Here is an 18,971-nt window from a genome sequence, read left to right on the forward strand (position 1 = left end):
ATATTAATAAATATATTTAATGAAATGGTTGTAACTATGTTTTTTTTTAAATAATTTTAATGTAATATTGCATAAAACAAACTTACATAAGATTAAAACTTAAAGCAAATTAACTGCTCTTTGCTCTAGTATAAAAGGCTCGTAGTATTTATAAAGTATATAATATTAAATATTTTAAGGATAAGAATAAGGTGTCGTTTATTTATTTTCAACATAAACAAGCTTAAGAAAACAAATATTTCAGATGTTTCCACACCCCCATTTCGTAAACTAGATAAAAAATCCATTTTACCCGTTGGCCACTGTACCTGCTACTGAAACTGGTTTGAGGCAAAGCTCTCCTCGCCAGCTTCTTCTTCCATATCGGGTGGCAACGTCTTGGGTTTATCGCAACCTCAGTGGTCTTTGGCTCGGTTTCAGTTTGCATATGCATTGCGCAAAGTGCAAATCTCATCAGAAATTGGAAGCGGCGTCATCATGTCATTTTGGAGCCACGTACTTGATGCCCTGCTGGCACTGGTCCACATCCTGAGCGATCGCCTGCTGGAGTTCGTACTGGACTGGTATTTGGGCGAGCACAAGCGGGTATCGGGTCCACCGAGCCTGGAACAGCAGACGACGATTACGAAGAGCGCTGTGGAGTTGGCGCAACAGATACGGGAACGCAGGCAGCGCAGTTACGACATAGTCAAGGCCTACTGTGAGCGAATCGAGAGCGTTAATCGGGATCTCAATGCGGTGGTCGATGGCCCGTTTCCGGAGGCCTTGGACCAGGCACGCGAAATCGATCGCAAGTTGGACGAAAAGGAGTACAGCGATGAGGATCTGCGGCGCCTGCCCTTCCTAGGCGTACCCTTCTCCACCAAGGATAGCACCGCTGTGGCTGGGAGGCTACACACACTGGGCCTGCTAGCAAGGAAATCGGAACGTTCGACCACGGATGCGGAATGCGTGCGCCTGATGAAGGAAAGTGGCGCCATTATCATCGCCACCAGCAATGTGCCGGAGGTGAACAAGTGGATTGAGTCGAGGAACATGCTAATCGGCTGCACCAACAATCCCTACGATCTGCGGCGTTCCGTCGGCGGTTCTTCGGGTGGTGAAGCCGCTCTGATCGCTGCCTGCTGCACGGGTTTTGGTTTGGGAACAGACATTGGTGGTTCCATACGCATACCGGCCTTCAATTGCGGCATCTTCGGGCACAAACCCACTTCCGGTGCGGTCAATATGGCCGGATGTACGTTCAGAACGGGCAAGGAAAAGGATACGATGGTATGTGCCGGTCCAATGAGTCGTTCTGCGCGGGATCTACTGCCCATGATGCAGGTTCTGGTGGAGCCATCGTTGAAAGCCAAGCTAAAACTGGATCAGAAGGTGGATCTGAAGCGGCTGCGTTACTTCTATGTGTCCTCCAATGGCATGGCTCAGTGCAATCCTATTAACCGGGAAACCGAACGGGTTATGTACAAGATTCGCAAACATTTCGAGGCAGTGAGTGGAAAGGACGTGCGGCACGCTGACTTGCCCTATACCAAGCTGACCGGAAAGATGTGGCGCTATTGGATGACCCAGGAACCGGCCAACTTCAATCTGCTGTTGGGCAATGGCGCCGAGCTCAATCCATTTGTGGAGCTCTTCAAGAAGATACTGGGGCAAAGTGACTACAGCATGGCGGCCATTTATGGTCTGATCGACAGTGTGCTGCCCAAGGAAAAGGAGAAGCTGATGAGGGAAGCCACGGCCAAGTGCAAGAAGTCCGTCCAGGACTTGCTCGGCGACGATGGTGTGCTGTTCTTTCACAGTTCTCCCAGGACTGCACCATTCCACTACTATCCTCTGGTCAAGTTCAATGACTTCGCGTACTTCAGCCTCTTCAATGTGCTCCACTTGCCGGCCACCCAGGTGCCCATGGGTCTGGACTCCAAGGGCATGCCGCTGGGCATCCAAGTGGTGGCCAATCCGAACAACGATCGCCTTTGCCTGGCGGTTGCCGAGGAACTGGAGCGCACTTTTGGCGGCTGGGTGCCTCCATTTCCGCTGAAGAACTAGATGGTTTATGATGTATGATCGATCAACTTATTGTTAGAGAACATAGGGTGTGGGTAACGCTGAAGACTGTCGCTTTTATTTATTACTTTTATTACAGGATATAAATAAATTGGCTATCTTTTTTAACTGCTTGATTATTTGTTGTTCCTTACTTACTTTTGGGTGCTTAACATCAAATTGCTTATTTAATTTCGTTGTTTCATTTTTACGGATACCGTTAATATTAGCTTTAGGAAATAAAAAACAAATTTTATTAAGAAATTTATTAAAATTCACCACAATTCAAACAATAACAAAAATCAGCTGTGCGTAGGTGTGTCAGCTCTTTCGCAATGTACAGTGCTGCATAATCCATAAATATATTCAAATTATGCCGCCAAAAAATCTACACTACACAATTCGAATTACGTAGAATTAAAATGTAATTAATTAATTTTTTTTTTTTTTTTAATTTCCAGTTTTGATTATTATGGAATTTATATGAATAAAAATAAATATTTCAATGCGACTGATCATGGCGACTCCAAGATTCTGACTCAGTAAACAAACAGTTGACTGCCGACTTTAAAGGGGCCTTACATATAAAAAATACACACGGCAAAAAGGCACTTTCATTTCACATTAATGCTTAATTAAAAATGAGATTTTACATCTTAATACATATGTGATTCATATATGTTGATAAGAGCATTTTGTATTGACCTTGATTTTAAATTAGAATCGAGTAGCTTTAACAATCAGAACTTGTTGCACATATACATATTTCGTTACTCATGCTATATATGTATGTATATCATGCTATGTATTTCATGACATATTTAAATGTAATCTCAAAGGCTTGGATGACCGATTCGAGAGCAAAGACTAAGTGGACTTTGGAACTGGTTACCCATAGAGGGGATTGTGCAGCGGGCGGTAATCGTAGGATTGTCTGAGTTTCTTATCGGAACTGAAAAAATGAAAAAAAAAAAAAAATTAATTGCTTTAATAAAAACAAAATATAATAATAATAATAACTCTGATAAGACGATACATCTTCTCCCAAGCTCTTTCCATATATTCATTTATTTAAAATGATTACTTACCTATTCATATTTATTAACCACCTTTTTGGATAATAATTATTAATGTGCCAAGAGTTTTTTGTGGCGGGTTCCGGCTTGCTGTCGACCATAAGAGGATTGAACGTGCTTGGACTCACGGTAATTTGAGCAGAAAGATGTCCCAGGAACAGGAACAGTAGATATACTATCCCGAAAGCCGAGATGACAGTCGCGTGCATTCTGGAAAGCTGTTGGTTTATTTGAAGAATAAAGAATTTAACTGAGTAAGAACAAAGTGTATGTAATACATTGTTGTCATTAAGCATTAAAATTGAATAAGATTGTTTATAAAAGCACTACTTATCGCAATTACTATTTGCGCTTATATTTCTGTACTTTAATATTGCAACAAAACGACAAAATACAAAGAAAATTATTATAACTACTGTAATTTAAAACATAAATTTTCCAATCGCAGTCATTACATTGAGAAAAAAATATTTCATTAAATAAATACTATGTATAAAATAAATAAAAATATGAAAACTATTTGTTGCAAAAGTCATATCTTGAGAGCTGTTCGCTGTTGAGCGCACCGCTCTCGAAAGCGTAAGACCACGCTTATAAATGCAAAAAATTTTTATGGCGTTACGCATCATGTTATTCTAGAGTCAATGTATATACATGTATTTATTTCGCAAATTTTATATGCACTTGTGTTCAATAAATACATATATTTAAATAAGAAAATTCACATTTATTTAATTTAATTATTCTCCTTTGTACAATTAAATTATTTCACCACTTGGCCGAAATGACGATCTCTTGTCCGCCTATGTTTATTGTTCGGTTTAAATCAAATATATTATTCAATTTAATATAATAAAGTATTTTTAAGTATATTATAAGCCAGCCAAATAGTGAAACAATATTATTATTCTTACTGTTCAATTTATTTAAGCAACCGATAAAACCGCACTATCCCGTTGTCTGCAAGCGATTATTCTTATAGCATGCATTCAAGCATTCGACTACGAAAGAGAACAAGCGTTCTATTTTTCAACGATCCTCATAATTTCATTACGCTACATACGCACAGCTTTGCGTAAGTGTGACTTTTGTATTTTCAATTATGTCAAGACACTGTTTACACACTGTGAAATAAGTTGAATTTTTGACTTTAAAGGTAAATTTTAAGAGTTCCTTGCTTAACTAAAGGCAATTCTTTATGAAATATAATTAAAATTTTTTTTTTACTTAAAAATTAAAAATATTAAATATACAAGAAAATAAACAACAAATTCCAAGCTTACACACTTTTGAGACTGTCAAGAAACTCTTTACACATTTTGTTTTCCTACTTTGTTTTACTCTTTTTCTTAGAACGAACTCGATTTTTCCGTTATTTGCATTGCTTTTTACAACGTTTCTATTGACATTTTTTGACTTTGCTTGCTTAAATTTCCTGATCGAACGTGCTTAAAGTGATTTATTAAATTTAATAAAATGCCTGGAAAGAGATTAACTTTTGAAGTTACTCAATTAATAAGCTATAACCACCAGTTGGGAAAATCTATTTCAGAATTAGTAGAAATGTTTTCTGTATCCCGTCTATAATGTTATGTGTAAACACTTTCTTGACAAAATGTATTTCTTATCGCTGTTTAAGTGATGAAATTTGAGCATATTTACTACTTTTTTTTTAGACATAATAATGGGGTGATAATATATCAAAACATCGATATTTTTCCTGGAAGTTGATGACATAAATCCCATCAAGCTTAATGAACTTCCCGGAAAAATATCGATATATATTGAAAAGAGATAAAAACACATTCGATATTATTATTACTTTTAATACCAAAATTTATTTAATTGCATTATATTTTACGATAAAAGTAACATAATAAATATTAAATATTTTTTTGAGCACAGTACAAACGATGTTTAATATATATTTCAACAGACATTTACAATTGACGAGTTCTAGTAATTGCGCCGGATGCTATCTTCCTGTTTAATGCCAGTACTCCTCCACTAACTCGAACCTGCTAACGATTTTGATTTCAATATCTTCGATCGGTTACAGCACAGATACTTTACCTCTATTTCCTTCAACCTATGTTACCATCAAATGGATTGCTGCCAAAAGCCTGATCGGTGCCATTTTCTTTTTTGGCGTTTAGTTCTCCTGCGTCGAATCGTCCCGAAATATTTCCAAGGAGCAACAGGATAATGATCCCGATGGTAGCGGCAGTCAATACGTTCATTCTGGGCGAAAAACCAAATGATTCTGAGCGAAATTTATTTTTGCAGCTTATCTTTAATAATGAGAGAAACTGGCAAACAGATTTGTGAAATATATAAATTTAATATAAATATATTCAACGAATAGTTTTTGATTAGATCCCTGAATCATCTTCCCCAACTCATTGTTTTGAAGCAATTAAAAAATTCAATTGCGATGATTGTATTATATGTTTTGAATGGAAACTTGAAAAAGAGATTTTTGTACATAAAAGAAGACAAATCCGAATTTCAATAACTTCGATCGGTTACCTTACCACCTATAAACAGCACAGATACTTTACCTCTATTTTCTCCAATCAGCGTTCTGTTCAAATGGATTGTTGTGTAAACCGTGCGGTATCCCATTTTCTTTGATACTGCTTAGTGTTTTAGGGTCGAATACCGATGGGGGTACGGTAGCTTGTTCCGAAATATGTCCAAGGAGCAACAGGATAATGATCCCGATGGTAGCGGCAGTCAACACGTGCATTCTGGGCGAAAAACCAAATGATTCTGAGCGAAATTTATTTTTGCAGCTTATCTGTGCCAATGAGAGAAACTTAATGGACCTTAAATGAATTCTCTGGCAAAGAGATTTGTGAAATATATAAATATCTGTAAATAAATGAAATATATTCAACGAATAGGAGCGTTTCCTGTTTTAAAAATGATTAGATCCCTGAATCATTTTCCCCAACTAATTGCTTTGAAGCAATTAAGAAATTCAATTGCAATGAACGTATTTTCTGTATTTTTATTGTGAGTGCGAACTTGAAATAGATTTTTGAACATAAGAATAGCAACTTTAACCTTGACAAATTCGAACCCTCATGGTCAACCCCTCGTTGCTCTGGTGGAACCTTTGAACTTAGCTTGTCGTCGGGCGGTGATAAATGGATTCGGTGTCAGGAAACACTTAACCCGAAACTTCCTGTAGGGAGTTCGGTTTGGGGGCTTCGAAGATGTCGCGCTGTCAACAATTAATTTGCCCACACACGCAACTCACACTGGGGCATCAATTTCTCTGGGATGCAAGAAAGGAACATGTGCATCCAACCCCCAATCTTGAACACCCATTCCTATTTTACTTGCCACACGGTATTTTCATTTCGATCAGAAGCTTCTAAATCCTTGATTAACCGAAACCTAACCGCACACCTGGTTGGACCGCAACTTAGAAGTCCTCGAGGGTATCCTTAGCCTGATTATCCAAAGGTGTCCTTGCTGGCCATAAATTCAGTGCCACACGAAGGTGACCTTTCACCCCGTCTCGTCTGGTTGGCTTTGTCTCACTTAACCATTTACCATTCCGTCCGGAATCGCTGACCAAGCGGCAAATATGCCTTACTATTCCGAATGGACCCGTAAAACTCAAGTGTGGGCTCGTCGTGCAATTGTCCAAGTATTTCGAGACTATATCTTCCATTTCCTGCTGCTATTTGTTTGTCGTGTTCTCGTTTCGTTTCGTTTCGGTTGTGTTTCTGTTTTTGAAATATTAACGACGCCCTTTTGCTGTTTTTTGGAGCTCTGCTGGCCCCCCAGCGGCTCAGTTCATAACTTTGCTTTCGAGTGTTTGTGCCTGCATTTTATGTATTTGCCGGGATTATCTTCCAACAATGGATACGCATCCGTAAGATACGCAAGTTGGTATGTAAATATGCACATGTGCTGCTATTACTTTTACCTCGCAGCAATAATTATATAAAAAACATATGTTTAGCTTATAGAAGTATCTATGATTTTCTTAGTTAAGTATATAATGCTGTTTAAGTCTATGTACTTCGTTTTATATTTACGTTTTAAATATGCTGTGTTTTTTTTATATTGCTGGAGGAAAAATCCCGACATTCCTTTGCCGTCGGTAGTTATATCCGTTGGCCTTTTGTGACGCAAATGTGAAATTACGAATATGGGCAGAAAAAATCGTGGCAGATTTTCAGTATCCGCGCTTCGTCGCCGATCCTTTGACAAATCCACAAATCCAGCTACTAAACAGCAGTTTTTTATGGTCCCCAGCAAGTAACATTTGCCTATGCCGAACACAATAACAAAAAAAAAAATAAAAAAGTATAATGTAGTTGGACTTTCTGTTTTTTTTTCTTCCCCGTGATTATTTGCTGTAGGGAAAACGTCTGCATTGTTGGAATTCCTTTTTGCGAAAATTGCCACGTGACACAAAGGCGTCTGGAGCACATAGAGAATGCGCCTTTTATTGGCCTGTTCCACCGAATGTGAGGTGGAGCTGGGTATTTGGATGGCGGCGATGGGCGTGGTGCTGGCCAAAATACAATAGGCCCGAAAATGACGTTGCAACAATTAATGTGAACAGTTTTGCAGTCGTCGTCGTTGTTTGGCCGTGATTTATAACGTGCATAAAATTTTGCGGTCCCTGGCAAAGCACCTATCCAACCAAAATGCCAGAGCCCCAAAAATTTGTCAAAGGCATCATCACGAATGGAGCTGAGGCGCCCAAAGGATCTAGTTCCGTTCGTGGTTGATAAATCAAACGAGATTGGATATAAAATACTCATTTATTTGAGTCATTTAAGGCTAGTTGGATTCATACTCGAGATCTTACTTGCAACCGGTTGAATGTGTTTTAAGTGATTTAAATTTTTATTGAAAAAAAATATTAATATTTAAATATATTTATTAATAATCCATTACTCTGAGCTAAGATAACAAACAAAGCCAATATGTAATTTTCAATGGAGCATAAAGAGCATGCCATTTTACATGCTAAAAGGCAGTATAAATACTTAAATTATTAAATTATTAATTTTGCTAGTTTTATTATTTCTCTCGTTCATATGAGTCAGTTGAGTTGCAACTCTAATGTGAGCGCCTTTTGTGGTTTTGGGACACTGGAGTTACCACGCCCCAGTTGGTAATTTATTGATAGTTGGCCATTTCATTCGCTTCTAATAAGCCGAACCCTTCTCGCAGGACCTCCAACTCATTTGAGTCCTTTCTGTGTGTGTGTGGAGGTTGCATATTTGAGAACTATTTGCATTGCGTGATAATTTATGTGGCGCATACAAATTACATAATCGTTTGGCCGTTTATGCAAATTAATTGAAAACTTCTTACCCACTGCAAACGCTTTCGAACTTCAGCCATTTATTTTTCTTTTCAATTTTCTTTTTTTTTCTATTTTTTTCCTCAAATCTTTGCTCCACGTTCTTTCCATTTTTCCCAGCTCCCATTTGGCCTTTTGCAGTCGCTGCAATTTTTTTTCTTTCCAATTTACAATAAAATTCAATAAGGTGTTGGGGTTGGACTTAATGGAGATTGACTGACAGTAACTGCCAAATGTGTTCCGGAGCTTTGTACGCGCACTACCCGTATTTGTGTTTGTAATGCAATTTTATGTGTGCTCGTGTATTATATATTGGCCAGTGTGTGTGTGTGTGTGTGTGTGTGGGCTTTACTCTTTTGCAAATCTAAGTCTGTTGTGTTCTTCCTTTGGAAATAACTGCTTGGAAAAGCCGTGTGTTGAGATGTCTGACATTTCCAATTGAATTGGGAAACTTTGGCCAGATCTTGAGTCGACTTCAATTTTTTACCTCTTTAATGCAATTGGAAAAAACATAGTGAAAATGTTGGTTAGCTGAAAAAAAAACTAAAAAAAATTAAAAAAAAAAAAATGTCTGCACACCAGCAATTTAAATTTCATGCATATAAATGTAATTTCCTTGCAAATGCCATGGCATCACGCATACGCACTGTTGCACTTGCATGGAGCATAATGTCTTCAGTCCCTACTCACTTGCTTTTTTCCGGATAAGGAGATTTTTTTTTAATTTCTAAAACTAGCAAATATAACAAATTGCAAGTGCGGTGGAAAAAGAAAAAAAATGGACAGAGATGGAGGTTCGAGTGGATTTTACCACCAGTTTGCAACCAGTCGCACAATCAGCAAAAGTCAGCCAGCTATGAACAAAAGTTAAACAGACAAAACAAAGTGCAAAGTGATGGCGGGTGGCTCCTGCAGTTGACATTTATAAATTTCACACGCAGGGCGCGTGAAATGGCATCGCCGTTTTAAAGTTGAAACATTTGCGTAATTAGCAGCCGACTTTCCCGTTGGCTGGTTAGTTGCTTGCAACCCGAAGGTGCAACAGCATATAGACCCATAAAAAGTCAACGCAGCTACTACGAAAACAAGTCGAGGGAACAACTTTAAGTGTTGGCGCAAATTGCCTTCCAAGAACTTAATTAAATTGTTACCATTTCCCTATTTTTACACCCACTACTCGCTGATTAAAAGGGTATACTCGATTCGCTGGAAAGTAATTACCCGGTAGTTGGATGCGTTTAAGATCATATTCACTACAGATATATCTGGTTCGCTAGGTAAGAAAAATGAGTTGAGATGATGAGTAATGAGTAGCTGATAGTCGACTATCGTTGTCACAGCATTTTCCACACTGTGCTCCTTTTTTTGTTGGCCCTGTTGGCTTTTGGCCAAATGCATGTTTGCAAACTGAAGCGGCTGACAATTAACTAATGTCAGCCGCACAAAGTTCAGTTTGTAGATGTTGGTGGCCTTTGGACTTATTTTACTTCATTAGGAAATTAGAAAAAAATAAAATAAAATCAGAAATATAATCAATAATATTGGAGTTTTTAACTTATAAAATGTATCAAACAATTGAAATATACTCAACGAAGGTCACATTTTTGATAACGTTATTCGGTAATTTAGTAGCACTTCATCGAAGTCCTTCATTTGTCATTTAATCGCATTACGCGACATCATTCAGCACATCCACTGACATCTGTCTGTTATATTGTGCGTAAAGTCAACCGATAAGCGAAGTATTGTTGTTTTTTTTTTTTCACCAGTAAGTGAGCATTATCAATCGCGAAATGTCCTGCGAAATCATCAGCATAATGGTCGTTGGTGGGCATCACGTTTGTCGCTTTATGCCTGCTGCTTATGAGCATTATATCTGCATTGTCACCTTGTTGGCCATTTAACATGAACGGGGCGTCCTGTGCTTTCCAATTCCGAGTCCTGGCTCCCTGCCTCTGTGTCCACCCACCTGGGCCACCCTCTGCACCAGCCGTATTCCGCTTTACCGGCGGTTTAAGGACATCGCTGTCATCGTTACTGTTACGACCACTCCCCCCATTTTCCCGACCTCCCATGTCGTGTTGTTCGGGCTGGAAGAGAAAAAAAAAACTCGATTGTCCTGTTTCTTTTTTCGATAGATTCACTTTCCGTGGGTTCAGAGCGAGGATTTTGCCTTTGTGAGCTATTCAATTAGTGGATGCGACTGCAGTGAACCCATATCTATCATATGAAATTAAGTGAATACCTTTAAGTGATATAAATAAAATATTCCTTAACTACAAGCTTAGTACTATTGTCCGTTTTTATAAAACACATTTAAAATATTAATTAGAATATTCTAAAATAATTTTTGCCAAGTGTACGCGAGGGTAGATCAGCCAGTAAGCGAATAATTCGGTCCAAACAAGCTTCGCAGTCCTCCTAACGTGCTCATTTAAGTGGAATCACTTAATGGTTTTATGCGCTTATCATTATCATCCCAGAACGACTAGCTAGCGGCCAGGACTCACTGCATCAGTAGTGTGGTGGGGGGAAACAATGGCCAGGACGAGGGATATAGACGGGACAGGACAGGACAGGACGATGCGCCACCGTTGATTCAATCAAATTTGTGTGCTTGTTCGCGGGCATTTTTATCTGGCGGATGTTTGGCTCGCTGTCAGCGCTAAAAATGTTTTCGCCTCGTCATTGTTTTAATGCGAAACACACGCACACACACTTATGCCACACACACACAATGCGATTCCTGGGCCTAATGTTTCACTTTTTCGAAGCGTGACGGAGAAAGGTGAAAGGTCGCCGGGCGGCACGGCCCACAAATAAGGAAGTAATATGTCGCCGCCATGGCCATCAAATCCAGACGAGGGTTTGTCCTTCATTGAACTCGTCCTGCTGCAGGAATTTGCTTGGTATAAGTACACAGTAAGAAATATATATGCAGATATTTTTAAAATCACTTACTTTACAGTATGTAAATATTAATTATATAAATTTTTATTAAACTGCAAGTGCCACAATAAAATGATGTGCAACATGGTTATTCTAAAGCCGATCGAAAAATGTGTAAAGTCTAAAGTAACGCTTACTTACAAACAATAATCAAGTTAGCAGCAGTTTAACACTTTTGGGCATGCTTTTAAAGTTAACAACAATTTTTGCTTAGTAGTAAAGAAAGAGACTTTTGTGTTTACTCTAAAATGTTGTTATTACTATAAATTTTGAGATTAAAGTTTATATTATGGTTATTTCTTGCCGACAATCGAATGGAGCAGTAGATATTATTTGGGCCACCTTCGAGCAGACTTCCCTCGGCTCCAAACGTGGACTTATCATAGTTTGTTAGTACAATAGCACTAATAACTTTCGGATCGCTCTGAGGAATAACATACTAATTAAAAATTAAATTCTCAAATTACTAATAGTCACCTCTTGTGTATAATGAAACTTGTGCGAGACTTTGGCTCTTCTTCTGCCTGGGACGAATATGTTTTTATTGAGCAGAAGGATATCCGATTTTCTCCAATGTCCAATAATTGCAACATGCTCGGCATTTCCCATGTCGAGTGTCAACCAAAGGAGAAGTACCGAAGTAATGGTAAAGTGCCACTGAGACTTCAGAAGTATCATTTTATAACTTTTAATATATATAACAAAATTTCATAAAGATTACATTTTAAGAACAATATGTTTGCCTCACTTAATTCTAGAGACCTCATTCAGTTATCCGCCAGCTGAACCATGGAGAATTTTATTTAACGCTTTAAAACAATTTTTTTTTTATTTACTTTTTTTTTACAAATTGGGTATGTTTCAGTTGAGCTCCACTCGATTTTTACCACTCATCTTTATCTGGCTGCTGGCCTTTTGTCAGCTTTTCAGCACCGGTATTTCGCTCCCTTTTCTTCATTACATTTCAACCCTCTTGGCTGCTGTCACTGCCATTGAACCGCATTTGTTTAAAAGATTGATGACCAACAATTGACTGCAGGCCCGCATCCTTCCGCCCCCCGGTTGCTTTTCTCTTTGTTTTTTTTTTTTGTCTGCTCCTGACATAATGTGCTCAATATTTATGAGCCGCAGATCCGGACAGACACTTCAAGTTTCCCGTAATCGAAGATGAAGAGCAATGAGCACGGCCATGACCTGTAAAACTTGCGGAATGATTTCATTAATTTAATGTACAACAATGTGACTTGTCACTTGTCAACTTTTTGGTCGAAACTTGGCCGGGGATGGTAAATCAGTTCATATTAGTCTAATGCCCCGAGGGGGGGATAAAACTCACTTAGTGCCGAGAAAAGTTTGCCGACAACATGTCATTGATTTCATACACGCTGCATGCCCAGGACGCAGGACTCAGGACTCAGGACACAGGACACAAAAAGGACAGGACAAGGATCTTAAAAAGTGCCGCATGCAGGCTACGATGCATCATCATGGTTGTCAGCCACATTTACTCGACATTTAACTTATGCCAAGTGCAGATGCGATGGAGACGACGGCTACGAACAGGAAAACGGAAAGGAAGGATGTGAAGTTCCGGGCGGGCGGTTCTAATTGTATAAAAGAAAGGCTGAGCTTCTCGGAATAATAATTTACGACAAACTAGTTATTCTTCTACTTTCAAGAAGGTAGAGCTTACTTTTCTATTTACTATATTTATTAAATCAGCAACCATTTTCCAAATGAATCATCTGCGGATTTAAGATGCTTACTTCAACAAACGCATTTTCCGAGCAAATAAGCCATTCCGGAAAAACAAATTAAGGATGCGCAATCGACACGAAATAAAGACCCTAAAGAACTCAGTCAGCTACTTTATTACCCGGAGAGATATTGCCATCCCATCCCGGGAAAATTGGAAAGACCCCAGCTAACCTAATGACAGACCACCCGAACACCCTTACAAACGATATTACTACAGACTTTTACGACACTTTTCATTAGCAGCCACACTTGCTGTTGTCGCGGGTAGCCGGAAACTTTCTTTTGTATGTTGGAAATGTCTTGGACCTGGTGGCAGTGTCTTATTTTCCACACACCCCTAGTGGGAGTTATTAACCCTTAACCACACGTTACCATTTATAACCCGAACAAAGTGAACCGAGCGCGTTAAGCTGACAATGGCAACAAATTTTTTTCCTTTTGCCGTCTATTGTGCCCGGAAAATCTGGTGGCAGCCACCATTCAATTGTGGTTCTTTTCCTCTTTGTCTGCGGTTTATGGCTTTTAATTCGTTCTGAGCCTCGATTCTTAAGGGTGCCCAAGTGAATTTCGCACTGACATCAACGGATATTGTGTGATAATTGCCACAAGAAAAATATTCGACATTTTTAGAGCGTACATTTCGTTTGCATTTAAATGGGAAAATTAATTAATCATTTCAGATTTGTATTCATTTAAAACACTTCAATTGAGCAATATGAAAATTAACCGATCGAAAATGTATATTTTAAGTATCTTAAGTGGCTGATAAGTGCTGATAGATAGATACATATAAGTACTTTTGAGGTAGGTAGATTGATTACACATTTCTAGATGATAGCCGTATAAAAAAAAGGTATTAGATAGTTGGAGTGGGCAATTCGATTAATTTCTGATAAGACGTAGTTTTCAGCGGGTATATAAACTGATCTTCACTACTGGCCGAGAAAATATTATTAATTGGACAGTAAAATGAAAGCCATCACCGTTTGCCTTTTGGTTCTGGTTTCGGCCACCTGTCTGCTGACCACGCGGGTAAGATTTGCCAATTAAAAAAAAATTAACTTAAATATAATAAATATTTCTTTGTTTCAGGCCAATGCAATAGAATTGCTGGAGAACGAGAACTTCGACTATGATTTCGACTTTGAATCGGAATTGGAGCAGTTGCTGGATGAACTGGACAATGACACTGACTACATGGATGTGGAGGCACAGGGCTTTATTAGAACATGCCTTAAAATCCTTCGCAAGGCATTGAAAACGGTTCGAGGCACCAACTGTATTATCAAGGAGGTGACAAACATCCTTAGTTCATGCACCAGCTATGTGGATGCTATTGATGCCTGTGGCACTGCCATTCCCAAGGATGTGGCCAAGATTGTGGACTCCGTTAAGGAGATTATCAAAATCTGCGACGATATTTTGCATCTGCATTCGAAACTTTGTGCCACGGATAAGTCCGTGGGCTCGTCCATCAAAAACTCGGCCAAATGCTTCTGGAAATTGTTCAAGGCATCCATGAGGCTGACCCGAAAGATCAATAAAACCCTAAAACTGATTGCCAAATTGCCAGCCGATACCAGTTCCTGCTTCGTAAATGCCACCAATAAAGTTACAGCGTCCTTTAACTCTTTTCTGCCCAACATTGATGTCTGCATCGAGTCTATGTAAATATATTATTATTAAAAAATAAAAAACTCTTAAGCTTACAGCAGATTAGATTTCAATTCTCGAGCCTTTGTTCCCAACAACCTATGAACAATAATATAGTGATTTGATTGAAAATAAATTTTGTTTCATTATGATAAGATAACTTCAATTTCCAACTATGAGCCGAACTGAAGCGATTCGATTAAGATTCGTTAATAAATACAATCGGTATCTAGAGAGGGTTCTTGAACAGCTTTATACTGATATGGAAAATTAATTGTAATTAATTATAAATTGCAATTAAAGGGATTTAACTTACGTCTCTGAATTTATAATAATTTAGCATTTTTTAGCATTTAGCAAAAACAGATGTTAAGGTAACACTGAAAGAGCACTGTCAGAGTTGAAAATGTTCGTCATAAATTTAGAAATTATTTAGTTCGATTCGGGCACGACAGCACGAAACATGTCCCAGATAAACAATATATTCATTAAGCTGCGAGCTCGTCTGCGGGAGCGTGATATCAAGTTGTGGGAGGAGCCGTACTACTTCGAGGAGGTGGGCAGCATCGAGTCGGAGATGGACCGCCTGGCCAGGGACATCAGTGGCGAACTGGGCATCAGTGTGTCGGACTGCAGAATTGCCTTGGGCGAATTGCAAGATGGTGCCTTGCGGAAGCTGGCGGCTCGCCGAGAGTTCAATGACACCGGATTGGCCACGTTCAATGTGCGGTGTGTGGACAGCAAGGGTGGCACCGTGCAAATGCTGGAGATCAAGTGTTCGCTGGGTGGACTGGGCTCGGATCTGCAAGCTGAGGTGGCCAAGAAGTTGGATATCGTTGATTCCAGTCATGTGAAATGCATCTCCGGAGGACGCATCATCAATGGGCAGAAGACACTGGCCTCGCAGGGGCTCAAAACCAATCAGCACCTCATGGTGGTTGTGGGTGGAACTAATGAAGGTCAGGAGTTGCACGAACGTATCCAAAGGATTCGTGCGGACTTGGAGTTAGTTGCGGATGCAGATCGCTTTATGGAAATGGAGGATCAGGATGGACGTCCAATTTTCTTGCCACGCGAGGAAAATCGATCCCTATTGATGGCCATGAGCATGTACGAAGTGGCCAGAGTTGCCATGCATAAGGAGAACTTCGATGAGGCTCTACTCATCCTACTCGAGGCCGATGAACTCTTCTCCCAATGTGACTCAAAGCTCCTGGAAGGAGTGGATAACTATGCCTTAATCAATCTAGATATTGTTTGGTGCTATCTGCGCCTGAAGAACATCACCCAACTGCCAGATGCACAGCGACGTTTGGATATTTGCGAGAGGGGCTTTGTCAAGAGCTATGGCGAGCAGTTCATTCGATTGTTCTCGATTAAGGGTCCAAGTAGCCCGGAAAGAGCTTTGATCATGAGACTGCACCTGCTCCAAGGTGTGCTCCTCTTTCACCAAAATCGCCGGGATGAGGCCTACGAAAAACTGGAGGTGGCGACAAAGGACTTGTATGAGGTCAAGATGAATGACACTGAGCTAAGCACTCTCGTTGAAATGGGCTATGAGGAATCGGATGCCAGGTTGGCCTTGAGATCCTGTGCGGGCCAAGTGGATAGGGCCATTCAATATATCCAGGAACGCAGCGAGAGAATCAGTGAGGAGCGAAAGAACTCGGCTGCCGAGAGGCAAGTCAACCAAGAGATGATTTTCGCCGGTCAAGGAGGAGAATGGGTCAATCCACGCAGCATTATTAGGCTCATGGAAATGGGCTACGAAAGGCGTTTGGTTGTGGAGGCTCTGAAGAGGACCAAAAATAATCTCGATCGCAGTTTGGATCTACTGCAGCGTCATTCAGATGAACTTAGGGCCAATCTGCCGCCCATTCCTCCTGTCGATGAATCGTTACTTACTACTCTACAGCACCTTGGATTTTCGGAGATTTCCGCTCGAGATGCTTTGGAAACTACGGGCAACAGTTTCCATAAATCTCTGAAATTTCTATTGAAAAGTTTCCCCAACGAATCGGAATTACTTCATGTTATTGAAACCATGACAAAAGTTTTGGAGGTTCAAGAACCTACGAGCTCAACTAATGCGACTGCAAATAGCACCACCCCACTCGTAAACTTATCCAACAGCAAGGTGAACTTGCTCCAGACTGTCCTTAGCGAGGCCAAGTCGGAGATTGAGTCTTACAATGCCTTCAAGAGATTCAACGAGAACCTCGCCGAGAACAACAACCACTACTTAAACTTGCCCTTGGATCAGGAGGAGCAAATTCTGATCGAGTATAAACGTTTGCTCGAGGGCTAATAAGAAAAAAATAAGATTTTTTTTAAATATTTGTAAATCAAAAAACAGGCAATAAATAAGTACGTACAAATATTTATTGTTGCTTTGTTATATTTTTAACATCTTTTCTCACCATGTTACCATTTCATTTCACAGCCATTCCACTATAGTCTGAATGGTACCTTTTTGTGGCCAAAATTAATAACATAACAGCTAGTCAATTAAATAAAAAAAAAATAAAAAAAATCCAGCTTATAGTGCGTCCCTTCAAAAACTCAAATACTTATTGCCCAGCAAAGTATGCTATGCATTTTGGTTGCTGATGTGGCTGCTGCTATTTGCTCACTCATGTGCATAACGTCACAGTTTTTCACAATTTTGTGTATGTGTGTGTGTGCGCGTGCTCTTTGCGTGTGGCTGACTTTGTGAAAATTAATAAGTTTTCAGACCCTCTCGCCAATCTGCCAATGCCATGCGAAAGTTCTGCAGATGATGGCCAAATAATTTGTCGTCCTGTTTTGTGGCGTTATTTCCAAATCGTTAAACCTAAAATAAACTCCGCTCAGCTTATTTCACTCTTCCATTTCTTTCTTCATTTCGTGTTTTTTTTTTTTCGGTTTACGTTGATTTATTATATATGCGAAATGGCGCACACATTTTGAGTGGCTGACATTTTCACTTGACTGCGATTTCCTTCGCTTCTTCACGGCTAAATCGAGCATTTCACAAAAAATACAACCACACCGAAAAGCCATTTTGCAGATTGTTTTCTACTTTTATAGGTGAGCAGCTGTCTGGAAGGATTAATCTTTCGAACGAACTTTTTATATTATTTATTTAATTTATGTAATGAATTTTTTTAATAATACAGAATGATATTTATGTAGGAGGGCAAGTACTTGGGTGGACTCTCTCTTTAAAATAATACGTTTCTTTAACGAGTTCGCCCTCTTTCTTGTTTCAATAAGTCCTTGCGTTGTGGCACGAAAATGCAAAAGAAATTGTTAAGCAAAAATCGCGCAAAAAAAAACGCGACACAGAGGAAGAAATGTCAAAATATTGTTCGAGGACGCGGCCGCCTGTCTTATTTAGTAGCGAAAATGAGCAGCGGCAGGCATATCCTTGCTGGCAAAAAAAGAACTGGGTTTGGCAGACGGAGGACACCGTTTAGATGCTGTTCCTTTTTTCCCAGGGACTCAAAATGTGCAAAGGGCTGGGGAAAAAACAAAAAAAAAAAAGAGGAGCAGGGGAATGCTTCACTGGGGCGCGCATTCTTTGGCTGATTTCCGTTGTTTGTTAGTAGAGGTTGCAGCTACACTAAGAAAAAAATCACTATAATTCATGTTAATGTCCTAAAGGACATTTTAGTAGCAGAACTGTCACTGCCAAAGAAAGACAAGAGCGTTAGCATGCTTTTCTCTCAGTGCAATTGCTTTGGTGTTTGTTGCTGGCAGTTGTAGTTGGCGTTGCTAGATGTTGTTGTCATCAACAGCCAGCAACATTATCATTGTAGCTGCAAGTGGCAGTTGTTGCTGCCACTGCTGTTTGTCCTCATTATCGTTTGTACCCCATGCTCTTCTCATGTCTTTTGGCATTTGCATTTCCATAATAATAAGAAACTTTTTTCGTGTTCCCTGGGCAACTTTAATGGGTTTGTAATGTAGCTGAAGTGAACTCAACTCTGTTGCTGTCCTTTTGTGGAAGATATATGCCTCCGATTTGTATCTTAAAAGACTTGAGAACTGCACTAAAATGTAAGCCATGCATTTAAATGTTATGTCTCAAGTTCTTTTCTAACGAAAACGAAAAGTTTTCAAATTGGACCAACTCCAAATTTTTTTTTTTATCATTTTGCATGAGTTAA

The 18,971-nt window shown here is 39.5% G+C and overlaps 4 protein-coding genes, 4 long non-coding RNA genes and 1 other non-coding gene across 11 annotated transcripts, besides 2 other annotated features; 5 read left to right on the top strand and 4 right to left on the bottom strand.

Annotated features, from left to right (window-relative positions):
* Positions 1-204: 204 nt before the first annotated feature.
* On the bottom strand, positions 205-2,182 carry asRNA:CR44179 (antisense RNA:CR44179). Its single transcript, NR_074059.2, has one exon.
* CG5112 (uncharacterized protein) lies at positions 380-2,182 on the top strand. Its single transcript, NM_143143.3, has one exon. It carries the CDS (start codon positions 478-480, stop codon positions 2,047-2,049), a length of 1,572 nt encoding a protein of 523 aa, NP_651400.1. The 5' UTR covers positions 380-477; the 3' UTR covers positions 2,050-2,182.
* A 218-nt stretch (positions 2,183-2,400) lies between these two features.
* On the bottom strand, positions 2,401-4,081 carry CG33494 (uncharacterized protein). Of its 2 annotated transcripts, none has more exons than NM_001276029.1 (3): positions 4,037-4,081; positions 3,135-3,340; positions 2,401-2,998 (listed from the first exon to the last, which is right to left on the bottom strand). In NM_001276029.1, exons 2-3 carry the CDS (start codon positions 3,329-3,331, stop codon positions 2,935-2,937), a joined length of 261 nt encoding a protein of 86 aa, NP_001262958.1. In that variant the 5' UTR covers positions 3,332-3,340; positions 4,037-4,081; the 3' UTR covers positions 2,401-2,934. The 2 variants fall into 2 exon arrangements, with proteins under 2 accessions (NP_001262958.1, NP_996295.1); NM_206572.2 differs by having other exon boundaries at positions 2,499-2,998.
* Positions 3,616-3,765: a mobile genetic element.
* Positions 4,082-4,219: 138 nt separating the features above from the next.
* Positions 4,220-4,713: a mobile genetic element.
* A 284-nt stretch (positions 4,714-4,997) lies between these two features.
* Positions 4,998-5,398, bottom strand: lncRNA:CR44948 (long non-coding RNA:CR44948). Of its 2 annotated transcripts, none has more exons than NR_125249.1 (2): positions 5,196-5,398; positions 4,998-5,140 (listed from the first exon to the last, which is right to left on the bottom strand). It is a non-coding gene; the product is annotated as a long non-coding RNA:CR44948 (long non-coding RNA). The 2 variants fall into 2 exon arrangements; NR_125250.1 differs by having other exon boundaries at positions 4,998-5,143.
* Positions 5,399-10,746: 5,348 nt separating this feature from the next.
* lncRNA:CR43456 (long non-coding RNA:CR43456) lies at positions 10,747-11,497 on the bottom strand. The gene is made up of 2 exons (NR_048482.1): positions 11,422-11,497; positions 10,747-11,352 (listed from the first exon to the last, which is right to left on the bottom strand). It is a non-coding gene; the product is annotated as a long non-coding RNA:CR43456 (long non-coding RNA).
* A 207-nt stretch (positions 11,498-11,704) lies between these two features.
* Positions 11,705-12,141, top strand: lncRNA:CR43457 (long non-coding RNA:CR43457). Its single transcript, NR_048483.1, has 2 exons — positions 11,705-11,798; positions 11,883-12,141. It is a non-coding gene; the product is annotated as a long non-coding RNA:CR43457 (long non-coding RNA).
* Positions 12,142-12,297: 156 nt separating this feature from the next.
* lncRNA:CR45651 (long non-coding RNA:CR45651) lies at positions 12,298-13,398 on the top strand. Its single transcript, NR_125251.1, has one exon. It is a non-coding gene; the product is annotated as a long non-coding RNA:CR45651 (long non-coding RNA).
* Positions 13,399-14,110: 712 nt separating this feature from the next.
* Positions 14,111-14,851, top strand: CG5107 (uncharacterized protein). The gene is made up of 2 exons (NM_143144.4): positions 14,111-14,199; positions 14,260-14,851. Exons 1-2 carry the CDS (start codon positions 14,137-14,139, stop codon positions 14,836-14,838), a joined length of 642 nt encoding a protein of 213 aa, NP_651401.1. The 5' UTR covers positions 14,111-14,136; the 3' UTR covers positions 14,839-14,851.
* Positions 14,852-15,194: 343 nt separating this feature from the next.
* Positions 15,195-17,199, top strand: CG5111 (uncharacterized protein). The gene has a single exon (NM_143145.1). It carries the CDS (start codon positions 15,284-15,286, stop codon positions 17,126-17,128), a length of 1,845 nt encoding a protein of 614 aa, NP_651402.1. The 5' UTR covers positions 15,195-15,283; the 3' UTR covers positions 17,129-17,199.
* Positions 17,200-18,971: the final 1,772 nt, after the last annotated feature.

Source organism: Drosophila melanogaster, chromosome 3R (genome assembly GCF_000001215.4).
Source record: "Drosophila melanogaster chromosome 3R".
Classification (NCBI taxonomy): Eukaryota; Metazoa; Arthropoda; class Insecta; order Diptera; family Drosophilidae; genus Drosophila; species Drosophila melanogaster.